The sequence below is a fragment of the Prionailurus bengalensis genome, chromosome D4 (assembly GCF_016509475.1).
Source record: "Prionailurus bengalensis isolate Pbe53 chromosome D4, Fcat_Pben_1.1_paternal_pri, whole genome shotgun sequence".
In the NCBI taxonomy this organism is placed as follows: Eukaryota; Metazoa; Chordata; class Mammalia; order Carnivora; family Felidae; genus Prionailurus; species Prionailurus bengalensis.
The window spans coordinates 57,431,954-57,444,548 of NC_057359.1; the positions used below are offsets into that span (position 1 = coordinate 57,431,954).

General features: G+C 50.9%; 2 protein-coding genes across 6 annotated transcripts in view; one reads left to right on the top strand and one right to left on the bottom strand.

Annotated features, from left to right (window-relative positions):
* RUSC2 (RUN and SH3 domain containing 2) overlaps window positions 1–8,217 on the top strand; it is a 67,846-nt gene extending 59,629 nt beyond the window's left edge. For all 4 annotated transcript variants that reach the window (XM_043566265.1, XM_043566266.1, XM_043566267.1 and 1 more), the window contains 10 exons: window positions 2,079–2,708; window positions 2,956–3,141; window positions 3,289–3,429; window positions 4,521–4,597; window positions 4,807–4,981; window positions 5,072–5,177; window positions 5,899–5,945; window positions 6,398–7,205; window positions 7,300–7,437; window positions 7,519–8,217. In XM_043566265.1, the coding sequence (XP_043422200.1) occupies window positions 2,079–2,708; window positions 2,956–3,141; window positions 3,289–3,429; window positions 4,521–4,597; window positions 4,807–4,981; window positions 5,072–5,177; window positions 5,899–5,945; window positions 6,398–7,205; window positions 7,300–7,437; window positions 7,519–7,720 (2,510 nt within the window). In that variant the 3' untranslated portion in view covers window positions 7,721–8,217. The remainder of the gene's footprint in view (window positions 1–2,078; window positions 2,709–2,955; window positions 3,142–3,288; window positions 3,430–4,520; window positions 4,598–4,806; window positions 4,982–5,071; window positions 5,178–5,898; window positions 5,946–6,397; window positions 7,206–7,299; window positions 7,438–7,518) is intronic.
* Window positions 8,152–10,256, bottom strand: FAM166B (family with sequence similarity 166 member B). Of its 2 annotated transcripts, none has more exons than XM_043566269.1 (6): window positions 10,108–10,256; window positions 9,507–9,730; window positions 9,200–9,417; window positions 8,953–9,004; window positions 8,678–8,730; window positions 8,152–8,410 (listed from the first exon to the last, which is right to left on the bottom strand). In XM_043566269.1, the coding sequence occupies exons 1-6, from the start codon at window positions 10,167–10,169 to the stop codon at window positions 8,174–8,176; spliced, it is 846 nt and encodes a 281-aa protein (XP_043422204.1). In that variant the 5' UTR covers window positions 10,170–10,256; the 3' UTR covers window positions 8,152–8,173. The 2 variants fall into 2 exon arrangements, with proteins under 2 accessions (XP_043422204.1, XP_043422205.1); XM_043566270.1 differs by having other exon boundaries at window positions 8,678–8,875; window positions 10,108–10,252.
* Between the last annotated feature and the right edge of the window lie 2,339 nt (window positions 10,257–12,595).

Below are 12,595 nucleotides of genomic sequence, written 5' to 3' on the forward strand. Positions count from 1 at the left end.
CTGTTTGAGAAGATTAGACTTTATTCTGTGGGCAGTAGGGCCATGGGATAAAATTGGTATTTTAGGAAGCAGTCTGATTTATGTAAGAAGATCTGGATGCAGTGAGACTAGACTGAACCAAGGGAGACAGTGGGGATTCATTCATTTAACAAATATTCATTCAGTACCTACTACATACCTGGCTCTATTCTAGGCACTGGGGATACATCAATGAACAATTCAGAAACCCTGCTTTTTTGGAGCCCTCATGAGGAGTAATAGACAATAAACAAATGAGATTACTTTCTGATAGTGATTAAATGTTAAAAAGAAAATAAAACAGGATAATGAGATAGAGTGTGACTTGTGACTGGGGTGGTCGCCACTGAGAAAGTGATGTTTGAGCTGATGCCTGAATGATGAGAAGATTTGGGGCAGAACAGCAAGTGCAAAAGACCCTGAGATGTTAATGAACTAGGCATGTTTAACGACAGCAGGAAGTGTGGCTGGAGCACAGTAAGCAAAGGGAGAATGACAAAGGTTGCTCTTAGCACAGATTGGGGATGACTACTAGAGGGTACATTTTGAACACGTCCCTTAGGAATGATTCTAACCCCCCCCCCCCCCCACCATGGGGTTGTGATCACTGTCCCCTTAAGACTCACTGAAGTAATAAATAAATGGGAAAAGATGAGGGCTACCATTTCATGTGTAGTGCAATGTGATAAAGAGAACGTTAGCCCCTAAATCAGACTCTGGCTTAGGCAGAGTTCTACCTCTGCCACTTTCTAGTTGTATGACCTTGGGCAAATGACTTAATCTCTAAATTTCCAATACCCTGATCTGTCAGGTAAGGATATTAATTCCTATCTCACAGACTTGTGCGGCCAGAGTTGTGCTAGCGAGCCACACCCAGGGGTTTAGGCTTTGTAGGTGCTTGTAGCGCCACCTTGTGTTCATCCAGATGTTTACAGTATACGCAGTGTTTTATTAGAAGCGTAGCTCACACACACACAAAGACCATCAGGCTATACAGTATCCTGGAGTTCTGTGTTTAGTTCGGAGCCCTATGTCTTGAGAGACGCTGACGTGAAGATTGGCTGAAAGAACAGGAGAGGATCAGTCTTGGAGACCACCGTTCTGTGTAGAGGGAGCAAATAAAGACTGTGAGGCTCCAATGCCAGGATTATGAAAAAGTGGGAATGGGGTGGATAGGGGTGACAGGAGTCTGATCCCAGCTGCAAATAAGGAAATATTATGGTTAGATTTGCTTAAGAATGAAATGAGTCAGCTTTAGCGGAGAAAGGTGATGATGAGCAAAAGCTTGAAGTAAATATCTTACCCTGAAGATCATGTGACTCTGACTCCAACTCTTTAGGCTTCCGAAACAAAGGAAATGGTGTTTCTGCCATTGACTGAAATGAAAGTCATCAGGAGAAAGGCGAGAGATGAACTGTTTTAAAATAGCAATTATTAAGTGAAAGCAGAATCTTTGGGGCACCTAGGTGGCTCAGTTGGTTGAGCATCCAACTCTTGATTTCAGCTTAGTGCTGAGAGTGGAGCCTGCTTAAGATTCTGTCTCTCCCTCTGCTTCTCTCTCTCTCTCTCTCTCTCTCTCTCTCTCTCTCTCTCTCAAATAAAATAAAATAAAATAAAAAATACGTGAAAGCAGAATCCTAAAGCAGAATGATCCAGAGATCAAGGGGAAGGTTGGGGCTAAAGCTGAAGGTTCAGGAGTCATGTGTATGAATGTCTGAACTTGAACAAAGCAGGGGAGAATGTGTAAAGGGAGATCAAAGAATGGAGCCTTAAGATATATTCACCCTTGAAGTTAAGAAAATGAAGAAGGGGTGAATAGCCAAGAGTACAAGAGAGTTCAGTTATCATAAAGACAATAGGGAAAGTTTTACAAAAGATGGGAGGGGCATTGTCAAATTCCCAAACTTGGATTACCCCTACCCCATTCAATTCCTACAATTCAGGTCCTGTCTGTCTCTTCCCCTCTCCCCAGTGAGCATCATCTGTCTGCTTCTTTGCTTCCTCTCATGGGGGTCTCAGGGCATATCTGTCTGATTCCTCCTCCATCACTGTTGCCACAGGAGGTGGTGCTGAGAGCCGACCAGTCCTTCGCTACAGCAAGGAGCAGAGGCCTACCACGCTGCCCATCCAGCCCTTCGTGTTCCAGCACCACTTCCCCAAGCAGTTGGCCAAGGCCCGAGCCCTCCACAGCCTTTCCCAGCTCTACAGCCTCTCTGGTTGTGGCCGTGCACAGCAGCCTGCCCCACTGGCTGCCCCCACTGCTCAAGTTCCAGCCTTAGCTCCCGCAGGGGAGTCACAGGCACCCACCAACAGAGGTGCCAGGAAAGCTGGTCCTGAGCTAGAAACCTCACGGCCGTCACCCCTGGGTAGCTACTCCCCCATCCGCAGTGCTGGCCCCTTTGGGCCCAGCACCGATTCTTCTGCTTCCACCTCGTGCTCCCCTCCTCCAGAGCAGGCCACAGCCACAGAAAGCTCACCCCCATGGAGCCACTCCTGTCCTCCTGTTGCCCGGCCTGCCACCTCGCAGCAGCCACAGAAGGAGGATCAGAAGATACTGACCTTGGCTGAGTACCGTCTCCATGGAACAGGAAGTTTGCCTCCTCTGGGCTCCTGGAGATCTAGCCTCAGTCGAGCAGAAAGTCTAGCCCGGGGAGGTGGTGAGGGCAGCATGGCCTCCAGGCCCAATAATGGTATGAGCTTTAACCCCCACCCCAAGCATCTTTACCTCCCCTTTGAATGGTTTCTTATACTCCAGCCTGGGGTCAGGGGTTAAATAATGGGGGGGGGTTAATATGGGGTCCTTCCCCATATTATCTATGGATAATATCCACACACACACCCAGCCCTCATATTTTATATGGGCCCACTGGGTGGATATGAAGTGCTATCTCCTGCTAACTCTTGTCTGTCTCTTCTGCTAATCTGTTCTGCTTTCAGCCAACCACCTGTCCCCTCAAGCACTCAAGTGGCGGGAATACAGGAGGAAGAACCCACTAGGGCCACCTGGATTGTCAGGGAGCCTAGACCGAAGGCCGCAGGAAGCTCGACTGGCCCGAAGGAACCCCATCTTTGAATTCCCTGGCTCCTTCAGTGCTGCTGGCCATCTGAACTGCAGGATGAATGGTGTGTGGCCCAGGTCCCCAGTATACCCAGAGCAGGCTCTACCACAGCTTGGCAGGGCTGGAGAAGGGGTCAGTCCCCAAAGGAACACAGAACCCAGCTGCAACTCTTAGGAGAGTTGCTTGAGACTGATTTTTCTCTTCTTTGCAGGTCAAGTAGTAAAGCCATTACCACTGACCTGCCCTGACTTCCAAGACCCCTTTTCCTTGACTGAGAAGCCTCCAGCTGAGTTTTGTCTGTCCCCAGATGGCAACTCAGAGGCCATTTCCATTGACCTACTTCAGAAAAAAGGTGAATATTACCCCCAGCTCAGGCCAGGAATTCTGTTGTCAGTGCCTATTTGTGCCCATTGCCCTACTGTCTAGTCTTCCAGATTATTTCCCTATGTTAGAACTCCACATGCTAGGAAAGAATTAGCACAGGAATTGGGGCAAGAGGTAGAAGTCTGTGTATTGTGTATGGTGTGTGTGCATGAGCACGCAAGGGTCATTTATCAGATGCTTAAGAATCGGGCTTCAGTCTCTTGCCTTGGAGAGCTACGTATAGTGAGGGAGACTTTGCCATAAATAAATGGCCATGTGCTCTTGGGGACAGTTCAAGTACTACAGGGACTAACAGCTTCGGTAAGCATAATGGTGACATCTACTAAGCTATTTAGCAAATAAGGGACCACTGGACTAAGAGAGCTGCTTCAATGAGATGATGCAAAAAGAACTGAACATCATTGTGGGCTGAAGGGAAGGAGCCTGTGAGAAGGAATAAAGATGAAGCTAAGGTCCCTTGCAGAGGAAGAGTGGGAGATTCAAACCTAGGAAGAGGGAAGAACCTTGAACAAGATGGAGAGTGAGTGGGCCCTGGGGGAGGTTAGGTAGAATGTAGTTAGGTCTTTTGGATGGACAGGGATGTGGAATTCATGACCAGTCACCTCTGTTCTCTAGGTGAAGTAGAATCAAGGGCTTGAGAAGAGGGGTAAAGATTTGGCAATGTGAAAGGATAGCAGAGCGTACCACGAGACACACATCCAAGAAGTGCCCTTGTCGATCACTGTTATGAGTGGCCCCGGACTTTCTCCAGCAGCCACTAGCCTGGTTTCTCATAGCAGAGAAGATGAATAGTTAGATTGATCTAGGATATGGAGTAAGAAGGTCTTGAAGATGCAGTTGGTGAGATGGATCCACTGGTGGTGAAAGCAGTGCAGGGCTTGAGAACTGGGCAAAAACAAGAAGGGGCCAGGGACTGGTCCTCGGTGAGACTGAGATCCGTGTGCAGAGACAGAGAGAAAGAGTGGAAGCCCCTCCCTCTCTCCACAGAGGGCTCCGTTTCAGCCACGTTGCCCAGGGACTTGCTTAGGAACCTGTCACACATCAAATTCTTACTTGCAGGGCTGGTGAAAGCAGTTAACACTGCTGTGGACCTCATTGTGGCCCATTTTGGCACAAGCCGGGATCCTGGGGTGAAGGTAGGCAAGAAACTGAAGAGCTGAGCTCTACCCGGCTGACCCTCACCCATTCTGTGCGACCACTTCCTCCTGCTCTCTTGCACCAAGAACCCAGAGTTGGGAGCTTCGGGATGGGGATCTCAAGAGAAGCATGCTCAGGCCTAAGAGAGTCAGAAAGGACCAAGGTCAGGCCTCAAATGATTCTCTGTACTTGTCTACTGCATCCACAGGCAAAGCTGGGGAATAGTTCTGTGAGCCCCAATGTGGGCCACCTGGTTCTGAAGTACTTGTGCCCTGCGGTCCAGGCTGTGCTGGAGGATGGGCTCAAGGCCTTTGTGCTAGATGTCATCATTGGGCAACGTAAGAACATGCCGTGGAGTGTGGTTGAGGCTTCCACACAGCTGGGTAAGTGCTGGGTGGCAAGATGGGGACTCCAGGCTGAGATTAAGGTTCCAGAGACTGGACATGTGACTGCTAACTCTGGCTTCCTCTCAGGCCCGTCTACCAAGGTCCTGCATGGCCTCTACAACAAAGTCAGCCAATTCCCAGAGCTCACCAGTCACACCATGCGTTTCAACGCCTTCATTCTTGGCCTGCTCAAGTGAGTGTGTGGGGCAACAAGAGCTGCAAACCACCAGCCCTCTCCCCTAGGCTCCGCCACTTCTGAGGAACCAACTCCCTCGACTGAGACAGTCAGGTGGATCCACAGGATCTGTGGCCAGGGCTCAGGCTCACCTTCCTCCTTCCCTCACCACTCCCATCTAGCTATAGCCTCTCTCAGTAGGTCACTGGTTTCCCACCACACCCACAACCCCCTGGCACTGATCACCAACATGGTCATTTGCTTTTAATCTGGTTTTTAATCCATAATCTGGCTTATTTGGAAATTAATCTGGTTCTTTGGATATTGTAAACTTTGATCCACTCCATTCCAGCACTACTTCCAAATCCTGCCTGCCCGTAAATCCATCTTGAGATCCACATCCTAGTATCTTTCTTTCTCAAGTATGGGCCCAGGCCATCCCCTTGGGGATGTGTACCCTGTACTCTCACTCAGTAGCTGCCCTGACTTCTTGGGTCCTATGCAAGCCAACTCCTTTCTAGAGGGAAGAAATTGGCTTGTGAATCACATGTTCACCCCCTCCCAACGTCCCCGCTGACTTTCCAGAACTAGATTACATGAAATGAACCAGGTAGCCATAGAAGGGGGGTGTTCAGCCTATACCTCTGCTCTATGTCTGACCTGATGTCCATCTCCTTTGTACCTTATCATCTGGCTATACCCACACAAGATTCAACTCTCTTCACCTATTTCCCTACAGCATCCGGTCCCTGGAGTTCTGGTTTAACCACCTCTATAACCACGAAGGTAATGCCCAGAACACTGTTCTCTCTTGCAAACTCAATATAGGCCAGACCTCAGAGACTCAAAGAGGGAGGCACAGCTCTTTACAGATTCTAGAGGTGGGGAGGGAACCCCACAAACTTTCATCCTCAAAGCCGGGGCTTCTGCCCAAAACTTCCCCCAGCTTCTACTTGTGTTAGAGCCTTGGAGTCAGCAGGATACTCAGGCAGTGTGGAAGTCAGGGTGGCTAGGAACCCCAACACCTCCACTCTGAACTTGGGGCTGCCACTTAGGGTTTGGAGGTCGCGACCTGCACAACTTGAGGTGGCATCGTTTCCACTGGAGTGCATCTGAGGGCACAGTACGCAGCCTGTGTGGCCATATGCGGTGGCTCTGCCAGGGCTGCTTCTCAAAGGCCCACCCCAGGCCAGGCTGTGCTTCTCTGTGTGGCTCAGGCCTCTCTCTTTCTCCCCTAGATATCATCCAGACCCACTACCAGCCGTGGGGCTTCCTGAGTGCAGCACACACTGTGTGCCCTAGCCTCTTTGAGGAGCTGCTGCTGCTGCTACAGCCCCTGGCCCTGCTGCCCTTCAGCCTTGACTTGCTGTTCCAGCACCGGCTGCTGCAAAGTGGGCAGCAGCAGCGGCAGCACAAGGAGCTGCTGCGGGTGTCCCAGGACCTACTGCTCTCCGCCCACTCAACATTGCAGCTGGCCCGGGCTCGGGGCCAGGAGGGCCCTGGAGACACGGACAGGGCAGTCCATGGGGAGCGGGTGAAGGGTGTGGGTGCCTCAGAAGGTGGAGAGGATGAAGAGGAAGAGGAGACAGAAGAGGTGGCAGAGGCAGCTGGGGGCCCAGGGCGTGGCAGGTGGGCCCGAGGCGGGCAGGCCGGCTGGTGGTACCAGCTCATGCAGAGTTCCCAGGTCTACATCGATGGCTCAGCTGAGTGCTCTAGGTTCCCCCGTGGTGGCAGCAGTAGCAGCAGTGAGAAAAAGAAAGGGTCAGGAAGTGGGGGGCCACCCCCTCGAGAGGGAGTAGTCGAGGGGGCGGAGGCCTGCCCTGCCCCTGAGGAGACCCTTGGCCGGGATAGGGGCTGGCCCTTCTGGATGGGGAGCCCACCTGATTCTGTGCTGGCTGAGCTGAGGCGCAGCCGGGAGAGGGAAGGGTCCACTGCCCCCTCAGCAGAAAATGAGGAAGGAGCCTCAGAACCTTCACCTGGGGGCATCAAGTGGGGCCACCTCTTTGGCTCCCGAAAGGCTCAGCGTGAGACCCGGCCCGCAAACAGGTGAGCAGCATCCCATAGTGTAGACGGAGGGATTTGGGGACCCTCTCTAAGCCAGGGTACAGACAGAGCCAGAGCTCTAGCTGCTCTCTTCTAGGCTACCCTCTGACTGGCTGAGCCTGGACAAGTCCATGTTCCAGCTAGTGGCACAGACAGTGGGTGCCCGCCGGGAGCCAGAGCCCAGGGAGAGCCTGCAGGAGCCACCCTCTCCAGCTCTGCCCTCCAAGCCTCCATGGTAAGCCCTGGGAGACAGGATTGGGGGGCTGGGTTTGGGTTTGGATGGGGTTTCTCTGACCTCCATTTGTTGTTTCCCCAGCGAGGTGAAGGCACTGTGCCATCATCTGGCCACAGGCCCTGGACAGCTGAGCTTCCACAAGGGAGATATCCTCCGGGTGCTGGGGCCAGCTGGAGGAGACTGGCTGCGCTGCAGCCGCGGCCCCGACACCGGCCTGGTGCCACTGGCCTATGTGACCTTGACCCCAACTCCAAGTCCAACCCCTGGAAGCAGCCAAAACTGAGGCCTTGTGCATGTTGGTGGCCTCAGGGACCCTCATAACCCCCAACTCAGAGCCTGAGAGCCCTTCCCAAGCCCTCTGGCTTGGCCACAGAGAGCAGACTAAGAGCTGGGGGCCATACATCCCTGTGCTCAGTATTAATTACTCCCTGTTAACTGTCCCAGTGACCTCATCCAGACCTCCACCCCGAAAAGGAGGGAAGGGATGCAGCACTGGGCTGCCAGGATTTCCCCGGCCATCTGGGCTGGCCCTTCCATAGGTACAGATAAGCATGTCCCTATGGAGGGAGGTGACCAGAGGCCCATTTGCAGGGTTCCCTAGGCCAGGTGGTGAGGAGGATGGGTGACAGTATTGGGGCCAGCTCCCTAAGCCCCCAAATGTAAATAGGCTGTGGCCAGTGCCTGGTGGTCAGAAGAGGGAGGAGGAGCCCAGACTTCTGTTTATGTATTTATTTATTTATTTATTACACCTATTAATAAAAAAGGTGCTCGGCCTCCAAACCATTTTTTTTGTGCCTCCCCCCACCCTGCGGCCCACCTCTCTTCCTTGCAAAAGGATGCCTGGGATAGGAAGAAAGGGAAGACAGAACCTGAAGTCCAGGTACCTATACCAGGAGCTGCTTCTGGAGGGTGCTGAGGCCCAGTGCATCATGGGTGAGATGCCCATACGTGCGACCGAACTGGAACTTATACCCTATATGGACAAGACAGTCTGTCACTTGTAGCTGGTGGCATGGAAAAGCCATTTATTTCTCAGCCAGTGCCTAAGCCCTCCAAAATCTTGTCCCACCTTCCACTGTGGGCTACCTCCGTTTCCTTTTCTGCGCAGTGGTAAGCTGAACCACGTGATCCAAGCCCCCCCTCCATATCTATTAGTTCCAACCCCCCAAACCACCTCCACCCGTGCCACACACGTACAAATACTCTGGTCCCCGAAGCTTCCCTCTGGGGCTATCCTCACCTGGCACATAGCCCCCATAGTTAGGTAACAGGCCCAGGTTCTGAGGGTAGGTCCTAGAAAGTGGGGGGAGATGTTTGGGATCCTTCTGGGATCTGCCCCTTGAATACATCTGTCCAAATTCCTGCAGTGCCCGGTTGGTGAGCACAGGAAAGCTGGAGCCGAAGAGGAAGCGGGCCCGGGGCACATAACCAGTGAAGCCTAGGGGGATGGGGATACTGAGTCAGGACCTCCTGGGAGCCTCCCCATGCTTTTGATCATTACCCACTTCCTCTCACCTGGCACGAAGAACTTGCGAGGATCTTTGTCATCCATGGAATAGGGGGAAGCCTTGTGAGGGGAAGTTGATAGAGAAAAAATAAGGGCATCAAATTCAGCTCCTGTGCTCTACCAGAAGCTCCCTGGGAGCTGGAGCTGGCAGTCAGGCCCATACTCCCTGTACCGAGTCATGCTACTCATGGCCACCCCTAGGCCTGGTCACACTACCAACTCCCCCTGCACTCTCTCCAGCCTTGTTGGTCTCACTTGTTCTGCCTCTTGCCCCGGCTCCAGCTCCTTCTCTGCCTCCAGCTCTGACTCTGGCTTTGGTTCTTGGTCTTTCCCCATGTCTTTTTCTTCCTTGGCTTCCTTCGGCAGTTCTTGACTCCTTTGTTCCCCAGACCACTGAGTGAAATCATTCAGAGCCTCAGCCCAGACCTGGCTACAGTTCTTAGCAAAGAGGAACTGTGCCTGGGGTACAAAACCTGGGTGGGAGGGGGCAAGGAGGATTTCGATTAGTGTTTGGGGCACATGTTCTGGGACAGGGACACCTATTCAGACCACACATACATACCTGTGTACCCTGGGATCATGCTGGAACTGAGCCTTTCATGTCCACGCCTGACAAGTGGTCTTCCTCTGGGAACCTCAGGAGATGGTGGAGGCCGGATGGGAGGCAGAAGTGTGCGATGGGCAGGGGGCCAGGCCAGGCCAGGAACTCCTCGAAGTAGCTGACCAGTCATCTGCCCATAGGTCTGGCCCATGCTGAACCGAAGTAGTGGGCAGTGTCCAGTGTACCTGTAGCACAGGACCCCCCCACCGACTCACCTCCAGTCTCCCTCTGCTCCATCACCCCCAGAGATAGACACAGAGACCTCTGAAGCCCTGATTTTTTTTTCTGGATTCAGCTGTGTGCCTATTTGGAGCAGGCATTTCTCAGTTCTCTAGGTTTTCAACCCTTCCCCTTTGCTGTTACGCTGTTACCATAGAGAAAACAACAGAGTTTTGTGGCAGGCCCAGCTACCACTATTGCCTTTTCCTTTTCCATCAAACACCATAAATATCCCAGCCCTGGGCCTCCCAAATACCAGTATGTCTACTTGACCTCCAAGATCTAAGTGGCACAATTCCCATATCCCTATATGCCTATTTCCAGAAACAAGCAGAAGTCTTACCCTGGGATATAATGAGGGTTCTGGGGGTTCAGCCCTGGTATGAAGGTGCTGGCCATAGCCATGGGGATCCAGGCAGTTCCTTTTGTTTCCCTTGGAGCCCAAACTCTGGGCTCTGTGTACTGTGTCCAGGGCTGTGGGGTGGAGCCAGAGGCAGGAGGCAGTGCCAGGGGAGGAGAGAGGAGGAGGCATTAGTTTGATAACTGCCAGGGCAAAGGCCAGTGAAACAGGAGAGCAGGGACTCACTGGTTTGTCTACTCCAGAACAAATGCAGTCGGCCAAGTGGGGCAGGGAAAAGTCTGAGTAGGGCCTCCCCATTCCAGGAAGGCCTAAGGTGGGAAGGGAAAGAACAAAAACTGTTAGGTCCACTCAGCTCTATCATAAAAGAAGACCCTTCCTTCTTAAGCCTCCTGCCTGAAGACATGTGGGTGCTACTCTTTGTGAGTCTTGGTTGGAGGTGATAGAGTTCCTGGGAAAAGAGGTCTCTGAGGGAAGCCCAGAGGGGAGGTCACAGGGAGAAAAAGGAACCTAGGGACCTCAAAGCAGTGACATTGTTTATTTTCAGTAATTTAATCTGATGAATTATTTATTGATTACCCACCATAATCTGGATCATCATTCAACAAATTATGCCATGCTTTCCTACACACATTCTGTAGTCAGAAGAGCTAAACTCCACATGACTTTGGGCAAGTCATTTAGTGTCTCTGAACCCCACCATCATTTACAAAATGCAGATACTAGGACTCACCCTGCTACTGTTGTGAGGCTAAAATTAATATATACAAATGTGTTCTGTAATAGTAAAGACCATGAAGTCAGAAGAGGGGAAGGGTAGGAGAAAGAGCATGGGCATGAGGTCACGCAGTCATGCGCTCCTAACAGCTTGTGGTCTTGAGCCAACCTTACCTTTTGTGAGCAGGCAACTTAACTTCTAAACCTGAATTCCCTAAACTCTAACATGAAAGTTAAAATAACCCAACCTATCAGGATGCTGTTAAGGATAAAGTCAGTGTGGGAAAGAATTTACCCCAGGCACCTGGCACACAGCTACTAAAACTTAATTTTCTTCCCTGTTGTCTAATACTTTCTCAAAGCTTCTAACACATATGGGAGATCTGTGACTGGTTAGTAAATTCAGTGGATATTGGTTTTCCTAATGTGGGAGGTCACGGAAAGGAGATACGACAGTAATGTTGGGTTTTTAAGACTAGGGTTTTAAGAACAAATTAGAATTTGTTAAGAAAACAATTCAGGGGGCACCTGGCTGGCTCAGTCAGTAGAGCATGCAACTCTTAGTCTCAGGGTTATGAGTTCAAGCCCCACACTGGCTGCAGAGAATATTTAAAAAAAAAAAAAAAAAAAAAGGAAGGGGTGCCTGGGTGGCTCAGTTGGTTAAGTGTCCATCTGATTCTTAACTTTGGCTCGGGTCATGATCTCATTGTTTGTGGGTTTAAGCCCTGTGTCAGGCTCTGCACTGACACAGCAAGGAGCCTGCTTGAGATTCTCTCTCTCTCCCCTCTCTGTCAAAATAAATACAAACTATAAAAAAGTAGGGGAGGCACCTGAGTGGCTCAATTCTTTAAGCGTCCAGCTCTTGATTTCAACTCAGGTCATGATCTCACAGTTCATGGGATCGAACAGTGCAGAGCCTGCTCACATTTTCTCTCTTCCCTCCCCTGCTCACTCTCTCTCTCTCAAAATAAATAAACATTTAATTTTTTTTTTAATTTTAAAAAAAGGAGGGGAAAACAATTCGAATTCTAAGAGGAGTACAGACCAGAAAGAAGAGATCTCAGGGGTGCCCGGGTGGCTCATTTGGTTAAGTGTCTGACTTTGGCTCAGGTCATGATCTCAGAGCTCATGAGTTTGAGCCTTATGTCAGGCTCTGTGCTGACAGCTCAGAGCCTGGAACCTGCTTCAGATCTGTGTCTCCCTCTCTCTCTCTGCCCCTCCCCCACTGTGCTCTGTCTCTATCTCTCTCTCCCAAAAATAAATAAACATTAAAAAGTTTTTATTTAAAAAAGTAAAAATAAATTTAAAAAATTTTTTAAATAAAGGAGATCTCAGAAGGGAGCATGACTGGAACTCAGCTCTGGGGCTGAGTCAGGGCCAGGTCAGTACACCTTTCCAGGAGGCAGAGCCTCTGCTCTTCCCCCTACCCAACTGACAGTGCCCAGGCTGACCAAACACATGTCACTGACCTAGGGATTACACAAGAACACTGGGCCCCAAGGAATACATTTCACGTTCCCTGCTGTTCTGCCAAAGACAGCCTTGGAATGTGTCCTTTAGAGCTAGAGTTGTAGGGGACTTGACTCACTATTAAGGAAATACGCTAGATGGGGATGGGAACCGAGGGGAGAGCCCAGAAAAGTAACAGTGTGTCAAGGTTAACAACCTGGACTTGGGGATTCCCTAACAGAATCCAACCCAACTATTGGTTGCACACTGCGTACCTGTTCCCTACTCCCATCTCCTTCTTCCTAAC